This window comes from Xenia sp. Carnegie-2017, unplaced genomic scaffold (assembly GCF_021976095.1).
Source record: "Xenia sp. Carnegie-2017 unplaced genomic scaffold, XeniaSp_v1 HiC_scaffold_25, whole genome shotgun sequence".
NCBI classification, from domain to species: Eukaryota; Metazoa; Cnidaria; class Anthozoa; order Malacalcyonacea; family Xeniidae; genus Xenia; species Xenia sp. Carnegie-2017.
Window position 1 is genome coordinate 439,758 of NW_025813488.1, and position 19,927 is coordinate 459,684.

At 36.8% G+C, this 19,927-nt stretch overlaps 1 protein-coding gene and 2 long non-coding RNA genes across 4 annotated transcripts in view; 2 read left to right on the forward strand and 1 right to left on the reverse strand.

Moving 5' to 3' along the window:
* The first annotated feature begins 6,036 nt into the window (after nucleotides 1-6,036).
* The window catches only part of LOC124452669 (transmembrane protein 87A-like), a 41,165-nt gene continuing 27,274 nt past the window's right edge, over nucleotides 6,037-19,927 (forward strand). Inside the window, exons 1-4 of one of the 2 annotated variants that reach the window (XM_047003258.1) lie at nucleotides 6,037-6,177; nucleotides 6,739-6,799; nucleotides 10,451-10,551; nucleotides 11,199-11,315. In XM_047003258.1, the coding sequence (XP_046859214.1) occupies nucleotides 6,076-6,177; nucleotides 6,739-6,799; nucleotides 10,451-10,551; nucleotides 11,199-11,315 (381 nt within the window). In that variant the 5' untranslated portion in view covers nucleotides 6,037-6,075. Of the gene's footprint in view, nucleotides 6,178-6,738; nucleotides 6,800-10,450; nucleotides 10,634-11,198; nucleotides 11,316-19,927 lie in introns of those variants that run through there. The other variant, XM_047003259.1, reaches the window with a different exon arrangement.
* On the forward strand, nucleotides 15,698-17,165 carry LOC124452670. The gene is made up of 2 exons (XR_006950834.1): nucleotides 15,698-15,784; nucleotides 16,840-17,165. It is a non-coding gene; the product is annotated as an uncharacterized LOC124452670 (long non-coding RNA).
* LOC124452671 lies at nucleotides 17,592-17,923 on the reverse strand. The gene is made up of 2 exons (XR_006950835.1): nucleotides 17,735-17,923; nucleotides 17,592-17,665 (listed from the first exon to the last, which is right to left on the reverse strand). It is a non-coding gene; the product is annotated as an uncharacterized LOC124452671 (long non-coding RNA).

Sequence of the window (19,927 nt, forward strand, 5' to 3'; positions counted from 1 at the left end):
CTTGTGGTAGTTCTCAAAGCGGATTTCGTCATTTTTTCCCGGGGTTGACATTGTGATGGCAACCGCGGCCTGGTTGGTTCCTCGACATTCAGGCTTCTGCTTTTCCAGTTAATCCTGTCTGGTGAAGCCGTGAAGGCAACGCTCACAGGAGTGCAGCTGATGGTGACCACTCTGGTTGAGAAGGCGGTTGAAGTCCTTGATCCAAGTGTAGTGATGCTTCTCTGGGTTTTCGAATCCGAGACGAAGAAAAGATTAACAGTCTTGCGAGCTCTCTATTTGCTCAAACGGCAAGGAACAACGCCGCCTTCCCAACCATGCACGTTGATAGCAAGGTCGTTCTGACTCTACTCGTTCGAGCTAGGAGAGCGGTGTGGGTGTGCTTCCCCCCGCAAAGTCAAGGCAGTCGTCAGTGGGATACTTGCCCGGCCGTTGCGGGTCTTTAGCTGCGGGAAACAGCGCAGCTCTAAGAGACCAGCGGAGGCAGTCGTCGTCTTTGTTTTTCACGTTGACGATTGCCTTCTTATTCTTGACCGCGGTGGGGGAGGGAGGTATGAGCTTCCGCGTAAAGGCTGGTAGTGAGCGATGTCAAACCAGAGTGTTTTGACACGATCCACTATCCACCCAGACCCTTTCCGAGTGAACTTTTCTAATATCTCCAAGATTGTTGGGAAGGCTTCATGTAAGGATTGCGGAATCTCATGCGCTTGTAGCAGCGTGATCTGCTTTGTCCGGAACACTGGTGCTTGAAGCCCTTCAGTACCATTTGCTTCATCCTTCCGAAGCTCAACCTCTACAGCTAACTGAAACTTAACTCCTTGTAAAGCTAATAGCTCCTCGACGAGTTTGCGTTCGATGTGGGGCTGGGCTCTTTTGAGGAAAGCCATCAAGTCGGGTTCGGAGGGATGCCCCTTCGGCACCTGCATTTTCCGTGGGTGGTGGGGGAGGAGCGCTGCAATGTGGTCTGCGCCTCAATGACATTTCAGCCAGAAGCTCATCGATGTATGCATCAATTTCATCATCAGTAGACTTGATGCGACGGCGCTTGCGCGGTTTGGGGATAGGTGGAGTGACATTTCTTGGCGTGGGTGTTGAGGCAGTGGTCGGTTGAAGAGCCTTAAGAGAGGCGTTTAGCGCGTGTCCGCTGATTACACCTTGGTCATATAGTTGCAGAAATTTATTAACAGTATCCATATCAGTGAATACAACCTATCGTACGCTATTCTCTTAATGGATGTAGCCTACCATACAATGAAAATTCAGTGAATATAACCTACCATACGCCCTTCTTAAAATGGAAATTCCCGGCATCCACCTCACCGAGGACCAGGCTAAACTGCCTTCGTGCTCGGGCCTCTTTTCTACGAAGGCGGCTTTTCCGGCTTGCTGGTCACAATCTGCGCATCGTTGCACCTCTGCCTGCGTGCTGATACCACAACCCCGACATGGGACCGGCACCGGCGAGTCACGCTGGATTTGTTGCAGATGCACTCCACTGTTCTTTCCCACACATGACTTTCCACACGGTTCTCTAGTGTGGACCTTCACCCACGCGCACTTGTTCTTGCCCTGCCTCATGGCTGTTGAACGTTTGGATATACGCTGTGAACCGTCTTTCTTCAAATGACCCACGGCCGGCCGCACGGGCGCTGGGGGTGGGCCGCCCGTTTTTGGCTCCTGGGTTTGGCCTTTGCTATCCGGTGCGATTTTTGTTCTTACTGTATGCTATCATAGTTACAAGAGCCACGTACGCGAACTAGGGCTGAGGTGCTGAGATTTGCGTATACTAGGTCTCAGGGTGTGAGGTGCGCCAGAAACGACGCTCTATATACTACTCCAACTACAGAATCAATCCAGACCTTTGTTAACACAGTATCCATCCGTTCGTTCGTAGAATTTTCCATAATTGCTCAATGATGGAATTCTTGATTCAGTTTAGCAGCTGCTCGCTTTGCGACTTTCAACTTTCGAAGTTCAAATGTGCTTATAAAACCGTCATAAAATGATATATTGTTATTATTATATATATTCTCTGATAATATGGCATTGGAAAAAGTCGAAACTGTGCCATCCAGAAAACTGTGGCGAGAACTTCTCGTCCATACGCAGTTTAAGAGAAATTTGACTCGTGTCCAATCCCTGTAAGCTTGGTAGCTCAACTGGTAGAGCGGCAGACTAGTATCTCGAACTAGTATCTGATGATTGCTTTGGAATAAAGTCGAAACCACTGACATGTATAATAATTACCTGGACGTACAATCTTATCCATTATTTTAGAAATTCAAAAGATTTTGGGAATAAAAGTCCCAAGATCCTTTAAAATATCCCAAGATCCTCCAGGTACAGCAAAACAGTTGTTTCCGAGGAGTTCCTTTGGCATGGGTACGCCATTGACGTATCATTTTTGTTTTTATATTACTTCAAATCATAAATGGTATAAAAAACGATAGTTAATACAATTTTTTTACATGATCAAGGAAAGTTCGTGAAACATAACAGTACATAAAATTGTCAAGCATGCTAACCAGACCCTATTTCAGCAATCTTTTCGCTTATAATGTCATAAACATTAGTTGCATTTTCTTTCTGTTCCTGACGCTGACCATGCTTATTAAAATTCTCTCTCCGACAATGACCAAATTGTACGTCTTACAAGTTTAGTTGACGGCTCCCATGTGTAGCAATATGCACCTTGTCGAGCAATAGCTTGTTTTGGAATTAGTCTGTTTCTCAAAGTTGAGCAATGTAGGCGGTTGGTTTGAGGAGTCTTTATTATGTTAACTTGGGAAAAGTTTCTCTCGACACTGGCTGATGAGTGAGGTAAAACAAGAAGGTTGCACATAAAATTTCCCAAAAGTTCAAACTTCTTATTTCCGTTACCATCTTTAATAACTCTGATCTCATCCCAAAACTGAGTTGGGGAGTTAGCTATACCTTTAAGAGAATCTGTGGCATATAACAATTGCCTCCAATGATAATCAAGTTCATCCAACTGATCTTCAGACACTAAAGACGGAAAATGGTGTGCTAATACCGCTATCGAGTTTAGTGATCGCATGGTGGACATAGTCAGGGGCTGAGTTAAGGGTACCTCGACAAAAATACTAAGTGCAACTTTTTTCCAGAAATGTGTTCAGGGACCATATGAAAGTATTTTAGGACATATTGCCACTTCCCAAACCCTGGGCAAGTGCAAAATATAACCTACTAGCAAAATGGGAAAAATCGGAAAAACCGTGTATTCCTTGGTACCAAAATTTCAATACTTGATAGTCAAAAATACTTCTTATCTCATTTTTTTAGCATAAGCTCCTGTAAGACGTTTTATTTAGCGAATCTTAATGCAAATCAATATATTTAGATGATATTAAAACTTTTGGATAGGCCAATTCATAACATTTTTTCACTAAAAAACCCAAATATACACCGATTAAGTGACATTTACAATATATGTTTCATTAATTTTTGAAAACAGGTTAATAAAACATTATCCTATCACATTGTCTATCATGTTTCATTTTCATCTTCACTTGCTGATTCTTCTTCTCCAGAATTATCACCATCATCTTCCGCATAGACACCGGCATTCCATATATTTCGACAATCTCCCTCGCATTTACAATGTTCTGTGCATCCAATCTGTGACTTTGCACAGGAACAGGCCATTGACTTGCATTTAAAAACTAAATATTAAATATAATTTTTAAAGCATATTTTCCCAGCATTTATTTTACCTTAAATGCTTAGTTGTGATGGTCAATCCTACTATGAAATATTAATGACACTTCGTTCAGAAGAAAAACTATAATAACAACTTTAATCAATGTTTATGAACGTTGAAGTTTGCAAGTTAATTTAAAATTGAAGGTATTTGATTGGGAATATTTTTTCTAAGAATTGCTTTTTATATTTAAAAGTAGTACCTGAGCAGCCACAGCTGTTAATTTTGAGCACTTCATCAGGAGCAGCTTTCATTCCCCTAGGCATCATAATTGGTTGTAACGTTTTGGTTTCAGTATCTTTTAACCAACCAAAGTACAAAAGAATTCTTAAATCATATATATTTGTGGGTAAAATTCATTTTTCCCACCTCCATGACACAATATGTTATTGATATAAGAAGTCTTTTTTCCCTACCTTACATGGGTCATATGCCGGAGGATCACACTGAAGGCAGGAGCCCCAAATCAGACGTTGGTATCTTGCACGTTTGATATTGAAATCAAGGACGTCATCTGTTGGTGGCAAGGATTTCAAAGCAGGAGGTTTTGACGTTATTTTGGCTCCTTTGGTTCTTCGTTGCCAAATTACCTGTCTAAGCTTAAAAATAGGAGAAAAAGCATATCAAAACATATAATTACCAAAGCTAAAACATATAGTCAGCTTTCAGTTATATGTTTACGATGTAAGTTTTATTTTCAACATCAATGGAAGCAAAATTAATAGCGTCCTAATCTTTTTACAGCAAGAAACAGAAACTTATAGTTTATTAGAAAGACAATCCGAAACAAAATTTGTTTAGATTAGTACAGTAATAATTAGAGGCTTATTATTACATTTTGAAAGAAACATAAGTTATCTTCAAAATAAAATATGTACTATAATAGTTGGATGTACCTATTTTTTGAGGAACTCTCATATTTTGCACTATAACATGCAGCAATAAATTTTCTTGATTCTGATAAGTACTGATCTTCAGTGGCATCTATTTCACCAAGAAAAGATAACTTCAACGTGGCAGCGACTTTTAGAGCTTTCTTTTTTCCTATTCCAAAATACATTGGTACAGTGTCGCAACCAGATAGAGCATGTACAGATAACAATTCAGGGATCAATGGTTTATGTTTCTTTACTGTATCGTTTATTGATATAATGTTTTTCCTTCTGTGAAATCAGTCATATAAACATCTATGTTCCAGTTTCTAATGTTATAACAGTGACAAAGCAAAACAAAAACATCAGTGTCTTCACAAATTACTTTAACAGATTTTTTTCCATCGGCTATTGCTTCTGATACTTGGTAAGGGATAATCACATCAGCTTCCTCCTGTCTTGACTTTAGACCATTTCTTATCGTCTGAACTCCTAAATGTACTTGATATGGTGTTTCAGCTTCTGCTGTAATGATCAGTTTGTTTGAATGGTTTGGAATATTCTTGAGCAAGTCATCTTTTGCCATCTCAATTAATTGCTTTTTAGTATCTGTCACTTTCATGGCTATCTCTTTTGCTGGAAGAGGACTTGAAGAACTAAGGTTATGAGATCGTCGGAATTGAGATAACCTTTCTTGTCTGGTATCTGATTTAATGCTATAATCATGGTACCTGTCGAACACAAGATAAACATCTGTTTGAGCTAAGATCTTTAAAATATACGACCGTAAAGAAACCAATAAATCAGACACTTTACCACCTTTTGGCCAGTATAAAGCGCAATGGATCATTGCACATCCATCAATCAGTGTTGCTTCTGGTTTAATATTTCTCACTGAAACGTCTACTTTTAACGCATTTTTTAAATCAGCTTTAGCTGTGGGGTATCTACCTTCACCAGTGTCTTTAAATAAAGCGGTAGGTATAGGTGCTACCTATACCTACCGCTATTACAGGAGGTCAATATCTAGGACTATTACCGGTGAATATTATCTATGACTATTATCTAGGCTATTACCGCTATTTACAGGAGGTCAATATCTAGGACTTGCCCAGGGTTTGGGAAGTGGCAACATGTCCTAAAATACTTTCATATGGTCCCTGAACACATTTCTGGAAAAAAGTTGCACTTAGTATTTTTGTCGAGGTACCCTTTAAAAACAGCGTTTCAGCCCCGGACTAACAATGCCTCTGAAGGGTTGATAGCTGATAGCAAAGCTAGAACTCCATCACTTTTGAAAGAAGTTTTGACCACCCAAATCCGCCATTACCGCCATGTTTTTGACCACGGGGTCCTGGCCCTTTTCCCTCAGGTCTTATAGAACTCAATGGCTGCGACGCGCCAATCATTTGCGCATGCGTAGTTTTGCTCTTTAGAACGGCAGACGTCGTCGCAAACTTTTCGTGTCATCGTAAGCTCTCTAATATGGCGTTGAAATCATTCTTGTGGTTGATTTGTCTTTGTACTTCCATTCACGTTGTCTATTCTGTTCCAGAGTATGGAATCAAAGAATTTGTTTTTCAGAAGGTAAAGAACAATACCGTGTTTTTTATTGTATCCCAATTGTCGCATTTTCCATTCCACGGTTTATACGTAGTTGAATAGCTTTTATATTAAGCACATTCATGAGAGGCAATTGGTATGTCATGTGCTTGGTTGCACCAAATCTGTCACAGAAACTTTTGCCAACTTTATATTTTTTTCGAAAGTGTTTAATTTGCTGTAAGCCGAATGAATCCTGGCTGGCCCACTAAATTTGGCTCCGTGTTTCGCATCTTTCCTTTTTAGCTTATCATTTTGTTATTCTTTTCGTTTTTGTAATGCCTGTAATATTCGCTCCTACTTTGATGTAGAAATGATTATAAAATGGCTGTCCACATTGATAGCTAAGCTTCCAGCTATACCAACCCTAACCATAATCCAACCCTAATTCGTGTTCTATGATAACAATACTCCCCAATGTGTATGGTACAGGTAGCATTGCCAGATGATATCATCATGCTGGAACTTTTATTCAGTCTTTATATAAGTGTATTTTGTGGACTATTTGGAATGAGAGTTGTGTATCATTAAAACTTATTTACTTAGGGTGGTGGAGTGAAATCATTTGCAAAAAGTTTATTCAAAGATGCAAACATTAAATTTAGTGGTGAGTAAAATCTTGTTGGCAAAGTCTCTTACAAAGCTGAATGTTGAAGCCTTTTTAATTAATTTAATTCTTTAATTGGATATTGCTTTTTTGAAATGGCAGACAATTTTTATGATAACTAGAGTTTAATAGTTTATTAAGCTTGCATCAGTCTCTAACCAGAGGCAAAATGTAACTGCTACAGGCCATCTGTCTGTTAGCCATTAGTACCTATGAGGTGCGGATCTATGAGTCATCAAATCTGTCATGCGACTAATGTAGAAAATGCCCATGTGCTTTAAATTTTGGTACTTAAGTAATGTTGAATAATTTATTCAAACAGTTTCATTTGCTGAAGCTAATTTAATTAATAGTTAGTCCAGTTTCACATATTTTACTTTGGCTAAGTCAAACGAAAACAAAACAAACTGAATTAATAAGCCTGAAAGCTAAGCCGTTTTTTAATGAAGGCTAAGTTTACCTCAAATAAGATAATGAACTTACATATCCATCAAAAAATCAAATCCAAGTATTCTGATTGGTGAATTCCTCAGTTGCCAAGGAAACTTGGAGTATTGATGGATCTGTGAGGAGGCCTCATGGATTAACGATATAGCCAAGGCTCCTATAGTCATAGTAAAGTAATACCACACTATAGGAAATGTACAGTAGGTCCACTTGGCTGTGCAACTTGTTGCTGTGTATTTAATTAGATTAGTGGCTTTTGTTTCCCATCTCAAGCTTACCTATTGGTCAAAAAAAGCAATTGACTGGCTGCCACTATGGTAATCACATGCGCAGTGAGATATGTGTGGTACAAAAATATTCAATAGAGTGGCTCTTATGTAGCAAGACATTTCATATTTGATATCTTGACTGATTTGTCGTTCGTTTTGATGCTTTTCTTATTTTGCACTATTTTGCTGAATCACTACTGCTACTACGCATTGTTGAGAAAATTTAAGTGATATTATGTGAGGATCAAGCTTACCTAAAGTGAATGTTTCAATCATTTCTTTCATCAAACAATTTGAAAATATTATGTTATGTGTCGGGATGCAATTGTATTTGAGAAAATTTCTTTATATTACCAAGTATTATTGTATATACTGCTACTCAAAATGTAATTTCATGAGATGATGAAACTTATAGTCAACACAATAGTTAGCATGCCAACAACAACAACTCTTAGAAATCAAGATGAAGGTCTGACACAGTAACAGTCTCACTCTCGCAAATGTAACAGAACTATTTAAAAGAAAACAAGAGTTAGTGCATTTTTTAGGTAAATTCCAAATATTCTGTTTATGCTCATGCCAATATATCTTAACTCATGTTGTAATAAGTACATGCACAATTGCACCGAAACATGGAAAAGCATGGTCTTATGCAATGGTTTGCTGTATTAGCTCTTGTCAACAGTTATTTTTATTCTCTCTTAATGTATGAATAATTTGATGTTCTTCGTGGCTTACAGGGCCATGTATTTATTGCACTTTGAAAATATTGACTGTTGTTCTTTATTTCAACAGCCATGTTCAACTTTATGTTTTAGTGGGTTTGTGTATATTATGAGTTATATAGGGTAAAATAATGCTTATTTTTGTTGTGGTAGATAAGAAGCTTCAATATTGTTTTTACGGCTTAGTATCTTTGTTGGCAACAGCTCAATTCTTTTAATTGATTTCCAATTTATTTTAAACAAGCATGCTTTATTTCAGCTATTGATTTACCTCTTTATTGCTTTGGCTAAACCATTAGCAATCTCTGTTTATCTCAAATAATCATATGCTGTTGCAGTATTGCTGCCGAGTATGGTTATTAATGTATGTATCATGTGTAAATGTATAAATGATGTATCAAAGAGTAATGAGAATATCTGGCATCTCGTTCTGTATTCTTTTTTTCAAATTTAAAAGTGTTTCAATTCAAATTTGATTTGATCATAACTTATTTGTATGGTAAAAAGTAGTTTATTTTGCCTGGTATTTAAAAATAACACTCCATATGCATGATGGTAATATTTTTTAATGCAGTTTTAAGTCATCTTTTAACTCAAGTAAAAATATTAGTTGCTTGTTCTTCTTTGTTAAATTTTGTTTTACTTTTTATAAAATAAAATTAATTATAATAATGATTACGTACATAACCAGGTTGTAAATTCTTTTTATGGACTGTGTATATGGGATAATGTTTTCATCTGTTTTTAATTTATTTGATAAATTGCTGCCAAAATATGCTGCTGGGCCTTAAATATAGACCAAAACAGGCCATTTGTGTCATTATCTGTTAACCGCAAAAACAGCAATAGCTACTTTGATATACCTACAAGTTTTATTGAACACTTTTTAACGTATGATGTCATGTTTGATTTTGTATGACGTCATATTTTTTTGATGTATCGAAAAATCCTGGATCCGCCCCAGGTTCCTACTATGTAGAAAGTTGCAGAAGGTTCTATTTATACTATGGTAGAATAAGCTATGAATAAATCTGTAGAATAATGGCTTAGTAGGCACTAATTAGTCATTAGTGTCTTCTACGTAGAAATTGGCTGAAGGATTGTATTTATACTTCTAAAACTTATGACTTGTGTTAGCTACATAAAGTAGTTTTTACTTACATAGTTTATCAAGGAATGATTTATATTAATTTGAGAGTAAGGCCACCTAAAATACCTCAACATAAATATTGCAAAGTTGTACAATATTAGTTGTAAGAAATGCAAGAAATTTTGCCAATATGTGTGTAAACATTCAGATTTAATTGTCAGAGTATTAAATTGTGTCTGCCAATTATTAAATGACGATTAATAAATGTCACCTTTTTAAAGCCATAATCAATCATGCGTAAGTTTTTTTTTGCAAAAAAACTTTAATTTTATGTCATCTGTTCATACATAATGCTTAAATAGACTTGTCAAATGCAACAATCAGAGGCGTAACTAGAACTTTAATTGGGGTGCATATTTATATATTCAGTTGTGCCCTACTGATTTCTTTTGAAATTCAATTCACTTTCAAAAGAAATCAGTAGGGCACAACGGAATATATGAATATGCACCTCCCAATTAACGTTCTAGTTACGCCTCTGGTAACAATGCTTATTGAAACAGAGCACTTTGTTGGATACCTAGCTATTTTTCATGGTGATCCGTGAACTTACGATAATTTACTCTATTTAACCACCTGGGGGGAGGGTCTGTTATTTTTTCTACCATTCAAGGGGAGATATTAGAATGGGGGCTTAGAAGAGGCTTGGCGGCAAAAGGAATTTTCATGCAAAGTGCGAGCATATACTAATTTATGCAACACATGCTTCAATATCCAACTGTATTAAATACCAAATCCAGTACGTGTATATTTGCTTGTTGAAAAACAACATAATTTTAAGTGCATTTTTGTATAATCCACAAGATTGACTTTTTACGTAATTGACTGAGAGTTGGGGGATGTATAGAGGTTAGTGTTGACTTTTTTGAATCACTTGAGAGCTAAAGAGAGGCCGGGTGCTAATTAATAGGAAATATGGTACTTTAAATAAAGATGTAAAATTTATTTGGTTTAATTTAGCAATTCACTTTGATAGCTACATATAATGTCAGTACTTGAATTAGATCATCATTTGTATAACCATAGTTTTAAGTAAACTTTTGCTGTCCTTTTATTGCAGGAGAGGTTGAACTGGAAAACACTAAAAAACCCTTGGAAGATTTGTCGTTGCGTTACATTCTTTTGGAATCAAACTGTGCCCAAACGTTTCCTCAAATGGATGTGAGTTTTTAGTTCTTCATAAAAGTGATCTTTTTGCCATTGATATCATCAAGATGAACTATACATAGATTGATACATCTAGGTAGGTTAGAATACGTTAAAGCTGCTAATTTTAAATTAAACAACGTTGTTGGTTTGAAATTTCTATAAATATTTAAGAACTAAACTATTACTATTAAAACTTGCTGTAAAGTATTTTGAATTGGAAATATTTATATAGTAATGTATTCTGACCTACGTACACTGGATCCGCTACTGAATTGTTATCGACTAGCGTTGCATCAATGTTACATCAGGGAACTTTGCGTATGACATTAATTCCTAGACTTTTCATAAGTTTCCGCTTTATTCTTTCCAGCACAAAATCTAGAGATTGGAAGCTCTTTAACTCCGTCTTGACTACTCGGCTAGTCATTTGCAGCTGTGTCGATAAGTGTAGAACAGACATATTAGGATTAAAATGTTATCAACGTGCAAAGTAAAGTCAACAACCTTCACGTCTAGAGGCACAATTTGCCCCATTCTTGTAGTCGATATTTCGGAGTTTGATTTTGACATGTTGGCTTTTGAATTTTAGTTTTATGTGGATGCCAATGTTTAATGCGAATCGACGATGCATGTGCTGAATTCGAACTTTTTGATTGTAGGAAAAGACACGAGTTTCTCTCACCATGTACACTTCGGGTGCCAGAGATCGGCTCATTAGGTACAAGGAAGGTGTGATCAAATTTCATGGAAAACACCTTGACGGCGAAATTAATTTGGTAAGTGTTCAGCTACGTACGTATATTTTATTGAATTTCCCTTCTCCCTCTATGTGTGATTTGTCATATAAACCGCGCGTGCGTCTTTGCGTACATATTAAGTGAATTTTTATTCGCCGTTTTTAATTTAACAAAACTCGAGCGTTTTGAGTTAAGTTTAGCTTAAAAACTTAAAGCGGATTGAGTAAAATTTGTGGGGTAAACTAAGATTTCTGAAGAAAAGATCTTGGACAAACTTTTACTCCACTTCGACTAACTTTGAAACAACCCCAGAGAAGTTACCGAAGAGGATGAAGTAGCCAGGTTTATTAAAGGGGTAGTCAGGCCTTAACACAACTTTCGCTCATATGAAAGTGTATATTGTTCTTACCTCTCTCACGAAATCCTAGGTTTCCAATTCAAATTTAACTCGAGAAATAATGCCTTAAATGTGTGTATTTTTGCCTCTTGTTCGATCGCCATTGTGTACATGCAAGCGAAGCCGCAGTCCAGCAGCGGTTTTTCGTCGTGACGTCACTGCGCGGTGATCGTTGTCAACATTAGACAAAATATACTAGCAAAAGTAGAAATTACGCATAAGCATATTCATCGTTGCATTTTATTTTCTAAGTTTTTAAATTATTTTGCGCAATGGATACGGATTACTTAAACGATTCCTCTAGTAATTATTCTGGAAGCAGTGTTTCAAACTACGAAGAAATGATTAACGATCAAAACATGATTCAACCATATGCTTATGAGCCGATTGAAACAGACTCTAGCGACGAGCCTATGGACGACTCCGACGAAGTTCAGCTGTTGTAACAATGAATGAAGACTCAGCACAATTTGAGGGAATAGATACTCCGGACTGTATTACAGATAATCCTGTTTTTCGAAATCTTTGTTTAAATTATTGGGTATTACGACTGGCATGGAGTGAGTACAAACAGCACTATGGTTCAAGAGCTGAAGAAGGACCTGAACACAAAAGACAAAGACATGTGGCTTACAGGCAACTGGTTCGATGGTGTTGGAATGTATTGGGCAAGGAAATTAGAGTACTACTACCATCTTTTGCTGTTAGCTACATTCGAGCACATTTCCAACCACCAGGTCTAGAAGAGGACTTTGTCTTTGAGGGTTTTAAATTCGCTGATGAATAATAATGGTAATGTAAACTATTATAGCCATATTTATAAGTATCGTTAATGATGAATTACTAATAAATAAAAATATAAATTGGATTTAGTAAATGAACAATAAATACAAATTATAATGGTCAAGCCAAACCAATTCTTTATTTGTGCTATGCAAGGATTTTGGTGTACATAATTAAAAAGTGACTTTGCTAATGAATTTGCATAGCAAAACAAAAAATTGTGCTACTTTACTATTAGAGATTCTCTTATTATTGATTATAAATATTGATATATACATAATTATTTTTGGGGGACTGTTTACCCATTCTTGATTTGTGTGCTTGTAAAACACTTTCTTTGTTTGGCTTTTCTATAGATGCAATATTTCTTGGAATGTTTGCTGGTAAAGAAATCTTGTTATGTACATTTTTTACATTAAAACAGCAGACATCTTCCATCATACCTTGCACAAAAGAATATGACTTACTCACCATAATTGGTTTGGCTACCCAATTTTTTCGCCCTTTTGAAAACAAGCACAAGTTCAATGTGGAAAGCAGCAAGGGGAAAAGTGATATAATATCGTGTTCCCAAAAGGACGAGAAAATTGGGTAGCCAAGCCAATTATGGCGAGTAAGTCATATTCTTTTGTGCAAGGTATGATGGAAGATGTCTGCTGTTTTAATGTAAAAAATGTACATAACAAGATTTCTTTACCAGCAAACATTCCAAGAAATATTGCATCTATAGAAAAGCCAAACAAAGAAAGTGTTTTACAAGCACACAAATCAAGAATGGGTAAACAGTCCCCCAAAAATAATTATGTATATATCAATATTTATAATCAATAATAAGAGAATCTCTAATAGTAAAGTAGCACAATTTTTTGTTTTGCTATGCAAATTCATTAGCAAAGTCACTTTTTAATTATGTACACCAAAATCCTTGCATAGCACAAATAAAGAATTGGTTTGGCTTGACCATTATAATTTGTATTTATTGTTCATTTACTAAATCCAATTTATATTTTTATTTATTAGTAATTCATCATTAACGATACTTATAAATATGGCTATAATAGTTTACATTACCATTATTATTCATCAGCGAATTTAAAACCCTCAAAGACAAAGTCCTCTTCTAGATCTGGTGGTTGGAAATGTGCTCGAATGTAGCTAACAGCAAAAGATGGTAGTAGTACTCTAATTTCCTTGCCCAATACATTCCAACACCATCGAACCAGTTGCCTGTAAGCCACATGTCTTTGTCTTTTGTGTTCAGGTCCTTCTTCAGCTCTTGAACCATAGTGCTGTTTGTACTCACTCCATGCCAGTCGTAATACCCAATAATTTAAACAAAGATTTCGAAAAACAGGATTATCTGTAATACAGTCCGGAGTATCTATTCCCTCAAATTGTGCTGAGTCTTCATTCATTGTTACAACAGCTGAACTTCGTCGGAGTCGTCCATAGGCTCGTCGCTAGAGTCTGTTTCAATCGGCTCATAAGCATATGGTTGAATCATGTTTTGATCGTTAATCATTTCTTCGTAGTTTGAAACACTGCTTCCAGAATAATTACTAGAGGAATCGTTTGAGTAATCCGTATCCATTGCGCAAAATAATTTAAAACTTAGAAAATAAAATGCAACGATGAATATGCTTATGCGTAATTTCTACTTTGCTAGTATATTTTGTCTAATGTTGACAACGATCACCGCGCAGTGACGTCACGACGAAAAACCGCTGCTGGACTGCGCGCTTGCATGTACACAATGGCGATCGAACAAGAGGCAAAATACACACATTTAAGGCATTATTTCTCGAGTTAAATTTGAATTGGAAACCTAGGATTTCGTGAGAGAGGTAAGAACAATATACACTTTCATATGAGCGAAAGTTGTGTTAAAGTCTGACTACCCCTTTAAGTACATATTGATATGAATGTCTTGATCAGATTTGCAGACTCGTAATGAAAAACGAAAAATATTGCGAAATATGTATATGTATTAAATGAAAAAGATTGAAATGAAAAATGAAATCAAATGAAAAATACTGCGAATTATATATAAGTACCTGCTATGCGTACCGAGACGTATTTGTCATACTGCGTTCTTGCTGCCACGCCCCGCCTAATTTCAATACGTTAAATATTAAAATCGCCTGAGTAATCACCAACATCGTTTGGTGAATAACACGACTCTTCATTCACCGTATTTAGCCAGTTCGATACTTATTCGCATTGTTTATCCGCTCTTATCACAGTACTCGGGTGAGGAAAATATGATATTGGTATGCGCGAGTCTTACCATGGCATGTACAAAGAGTACGATGAATATTTGCTGTATGCGATGACTCCGCGTGCAAAGATGAAATATCATTTAATCGCATTTGGCACGGAATAACAGGCAACATGGTCCTATCACAATGTTATTTAGAAAATATTCGCCACAAAATACAGTTTTATTATACTTTTCTTTTGTTAATTTCGTTTATTCTACGTATGTAAATTTGTAAACATGCGTTACATTTATCGGTTGAGTGAGCAAAGTATCATACCCTTCAAAAAAGACAAATATATAGACAAATGGTTGAAGATACGGTTGTTGTCTCAAAAAATTGTTTTCATTCAAAATTACATTGAATTCATATATAAAATTTGTAAAATTAATTAAGTTAAAATGACGTTTAAATTTAAGCCGGAAGTTGGCCGTCGGCTTTCCGAGCGTATGACTCGTGACTTCGTTCCATGGAAAAGCGCTAAGCCTTTTATCACGCAATCATAACGCATGAAGTTGACTACCGCTAAGGTTCTCGAAACGTCAGTCAACAACAACAAAAACAGTCCTTCCCAGGACTATACCAACCTGGACGATCTGCATTTACAAACATATTTTATCCTAGTTAATTTGTAGCTAAAACACGGAATCACTTTATTTAGGCCGTTGGCTCTGGCACGAAAATGTGGCTAGAAATCAAATTCCGTAGCCCCCATCGCGGTGCTAAAATATGTCATCGGTTATCAGTAGAGTTCAATGCGCTGATTTCAAATATCTTTGTTCCCACACGCCAAAACGCGCGGTTTTTTCATAATGCATGGCCAAAGTTTGTTATTTTCATCGGCATAGCGCCATTTTGAATTCCGCGGTATGTTTGATCTTTTGGCAATCTTACTTGAAGTAAGGGGGTGTACTCGAAAACCGTGGACATGTAAACAACTTAAATGTATAAGTATATGCCACGAACCTATCTAAGAACCTCTACCAACGATACGATTTTATTCATTTCAAATGTAAAACTGGTTGATTGTGATCGTGAGCGCTTGAGACAATTGGAAAATATCGCGAAAAGTGAGTAAACTTGACGAGAAACAGAATCAAATTTCAACAGTAGCATAACGTATCAAATGTTGTTTATGTTTTAATGTAATACTATTTGGTATCTAAAGATGATCTAAAGCTCAAGAGCTAGTTAAAATAGGAATTGCACAAAATAAGTATGAGGTTGTTGCGACAATTTCTCTTAAATAAATCAGTTTTTTTACATTACTTAGATTTAGTTTTCCTCCAGATCAGTATCCAGATTATAATCTGAGTCCTCTTCCCTGGATTCGTTTGGACAATTTGTGCAATCAACACATTGGCACATTTCAGTGCACTTGTAGTTAGCTTTCATACAGGAGCACCTTAAGTTTGAACAACCAGTTCTACATTTACAGTTGCAATCTTTAAGAAGTTCATCTGGAGCACATTTGCCCGTCATCCATACCACATCAATATTATCTTCTTCATCAATCTTCCATCCATGGTAAACTGGTGAAGGTGCACCAATCTCTTGGGTTGTTGCCCTTTTCCATATTAGGTCTGGTAGTTTGCACTTAATATGTTGTAAGAGACAATCCTTGTTTGGAGGCAAAGCTGCGTCTGAGAATTTACCCATCCTGAACATGTCATATCTTACCTTGTTGACAGAAGTGGAATCCTTGACCCCATATAACATGCATGTCAGTGACTCCAGGTTTTCTTGAACAGCTTCATCGACTTCAAATTCATTACCAAGTTGCACAAATGTGGTCAGACATCTTTCGTTATTGAAAACCGTTTTTAAGGAAGATATCTTACCGACCATAAAATGAGCTAGTAGAATCACATCCTTAAAGGCAAAAAGAATAATTGATATTTAAACTTGCAAAAGTTGTTGTGTTTACGAAAACTATGTGCATTTTACTTCATACCCACTTTCGGTGAAACGTTTTAATTAAACTGAATCCCAATTATGTAAAAGATGGTTATCAAGTAAAACTTACCTGTATATGCATGGAATCAATTAACGCTTTGCTCTTTTTCGCCAATCTTTTGCTGCACAAAACCAATGTTGATGATACGTGTCTTCTCATTCACGCCAGTTTCTAGAAACAAATCGCATTGGATGATGTGGCAAAAGAATAGCATAAGAACGAAGACGTCTGTATCTGGGCTCTTTATTAGGACACTGTCACATGACTGAGACGCGTGATTTGCATGAAGTAGCATTCTGGTGTCAGCCTCTTCATGGTCACAAGATAATGTCGCTATTTCTTGAACGATAATGGGTCCACTATCAATTCCTGGTTTAAGGCGATGGCACTTGTCGTCATGGCAAACGTAAACCACAATACCATTAAACATCGTCGATTTGTATGTACACCACTGCTCAAATAAAAAGCGAATAAGTGCTTCTTTGTTTCCACCATGTTTGAGAAACTTGATCCATTCTGCTGGTAGTCTCTGATCAGCACCATATATATTCATAACCTCTAATCCACCACTTGCCCGTTTGTTGCGTTCTAGATTCTTAATGCTCGCATCAGGATATCTGTCTACCACAAAATCAGCACGTGTTGATCTGTGATACGTTGCCAACTTGATGACCCTCAAGAACAATTGCTCTGCAAATTCTCCAAACGACGAAGGCAACTTCTTTGCAGCCTGAATGAGCGCCATTCCATCAAGGACAATTGTATTACCCTCTGGAACCTCGTTGTTTTGTTTACCTGTCACATTTCTTGACAAAAATCTGCAGTAATCCAATTGACAATGCTTGTGGTAGCGTACTTCTATGGATACGCAATCTTTACCCCTAATGTGAGCTAAAATTGATTCGTCTTTTTTCTTTTCGGCAGCCTCTCTTAATTTACCCCCATCAAACGTTTGTGCTAGAACTAACTTATGCAGTTTTCGTTTTCTAGTGGCCTGCAAAACATGCAACGTTATTGTTACCAAAATGTCAAGAAATAATCCAAGGATTATGTTAAACTGTACCTTGTCCACCTTGTATGACTCTTGTCTTTTGCAAATTATGCATTGCTCTGGAAGAACATGTTTATTTCGCCTGACTATGTTTTCATCACCACTAAGCAATGTTCGTGGTGATATCCGTACAGGTGCACACAAGGTCCGGTGGGTGACAGGAGTGCTCGTTTCACCTTGTGTGAATGCATCAATAGTATTTGTTTTTCTTTATTCTTCTTTCGGCTCTTGCGACTTTTGTTTTATCACAGAAACGAATATAGCATTCCTTATGAAAACGCACATTTGCAATTTCTTCTCGCACTGTCTCTCTGTCTGGACCGAGCGACCAACGTTTGACTCGTTTGGAAACGTTTGACGCAATTTTATTAGGTTCCCCATCCAAATGAATCCACTTTTCAGAATATTCACTTATTTTATCGATTGTATGTGCCGTTAATTGACACAATTCGCCTGACTTACCATTAAAATGAATGAAACATTCATCCATTCTCTTGATTTGCTCTTTGGGACTTGCAGAATTGTTCTCAGAAAACAGTCAGAGTTAATAACGATTTAATTTAATAATTATCCTTATAAATACTTCAGCATTGCGCGTACTTCAAGTAATAATGTCAAAAGATCATACACACCGCGGAATTTAAGATGGCGCTTAGTCGATCAAAATATCCAACTTTGGTTATACATTGTGAAAAAACAGCGCGTTTTGGCGTGTGGGAACAAAGATATTTGAAATCAGCGCATTCGACTCTACTACTTTCCGTTGAAATATTTTAGCACCGCGATGGGGGCGACGAAACGAAATATTTTCGTGCCAGAGCCAACGGCCTAATTATTCTGTACACGAAGTTGTGGATCTAAGGGTGTCCGATTATACATGGCAATTTTTACTGACGGGTGGGGGGGTGGGTGGAGAGGAGCAGCACTTCCCCTTGCGATAGTAACTTCTAGTTATATATATTGCTAAGTCGTACACATTTTGCAGATGGAAAGACTTCACCAAAAGTTGAAAAGCAGGGTAAAGCTTTTCGTTTCTGTTGCCATAGAGACGCGACTTTAGTTTTATGCGATCTTCATTATGTGGGTTCCCGACCCAACAACAGCCATCTTATTTGTTTTATCTCTGTACATTTGATTCTCACTTGCAAACAAAATTAACTCATCTGTGAAGCATTTTTGAAAATTCTTTTCAGTGTCGTTCAGGAGCTAAAGATGTATAAGTCACTTTTCTTTGGTCTGTGAAATATTGACGTTCCTGAAATCTCTTACAGTTTGAATACAGTATTTTAGGGCAAAGTTGCCAACTATAAATGATTATATTTTATCATATTCAGACATAAGACTGGATATAATTTAATACCAAAGTAATATCGAATACTGTTTCCCGGATTTAATTAAATTTCGAAAGCTAAGTTCTCGTAGGTTTGGATCAAAGTGGCCATATCTTGTTGATAATTTTTACCATTACCGTACTTTCGGGAGCATGTGAAAGTCTTTGTTAGCGTTCTACCGAAATAGACCCTTTTAAAAACTTCCAGAAAACAAATACAAAAAGCCATCACTCCGTCCACTTCCTTCATTTAGTCTAACTTCATATTCTTTCTCCCAAATGCCATTAGGCAAAAGCAGCGTTTTGAAGTTTTTATGAAAAACTCTGTTTTACCAACTAGTTTCATATCACCAGTCCAACCACGTTGATTTGGAGATGGAAAGGTGGTTTTTGCAATGGCAGAGTACCAAATCAACCGGAAGAGTAGATCAACCCGTTTGACGTTCTTATTGAGGAAAATGTTCTGTTTCATGCGAGTTCAGGCATTTTATTGCATTGCTGTTGATGCATTCAACAACGAGGAGAAATTTTCAAAGGAGAGCATCAAACTGAAATCTTTACACGGTCACATCCGAAAAACAAAATCTTTTACGTTTGATGTGGGGAAATCAGTAATGTAGTCAACAGTCATCTCAGTGATTTCAGATGTCGGAGAAGGGCTTAGATGCTTCAGTATATCTCAGCAAAAGGAAAGATGAATAAATGCAAGATTGCGAAAGGCAAACAGAAACTCATCATTGCATTGCAAGAAATCAGAAATAGTCGGAACTTCCTGAAAATTCGAAAGACTCCTTTGAAAAGTTTGCATGCAAGCTGTACGATAGTAAGAAGCTTTGAAAAGTTTGCATGCAAGCTGTACGATAGTAAAAGTTTGC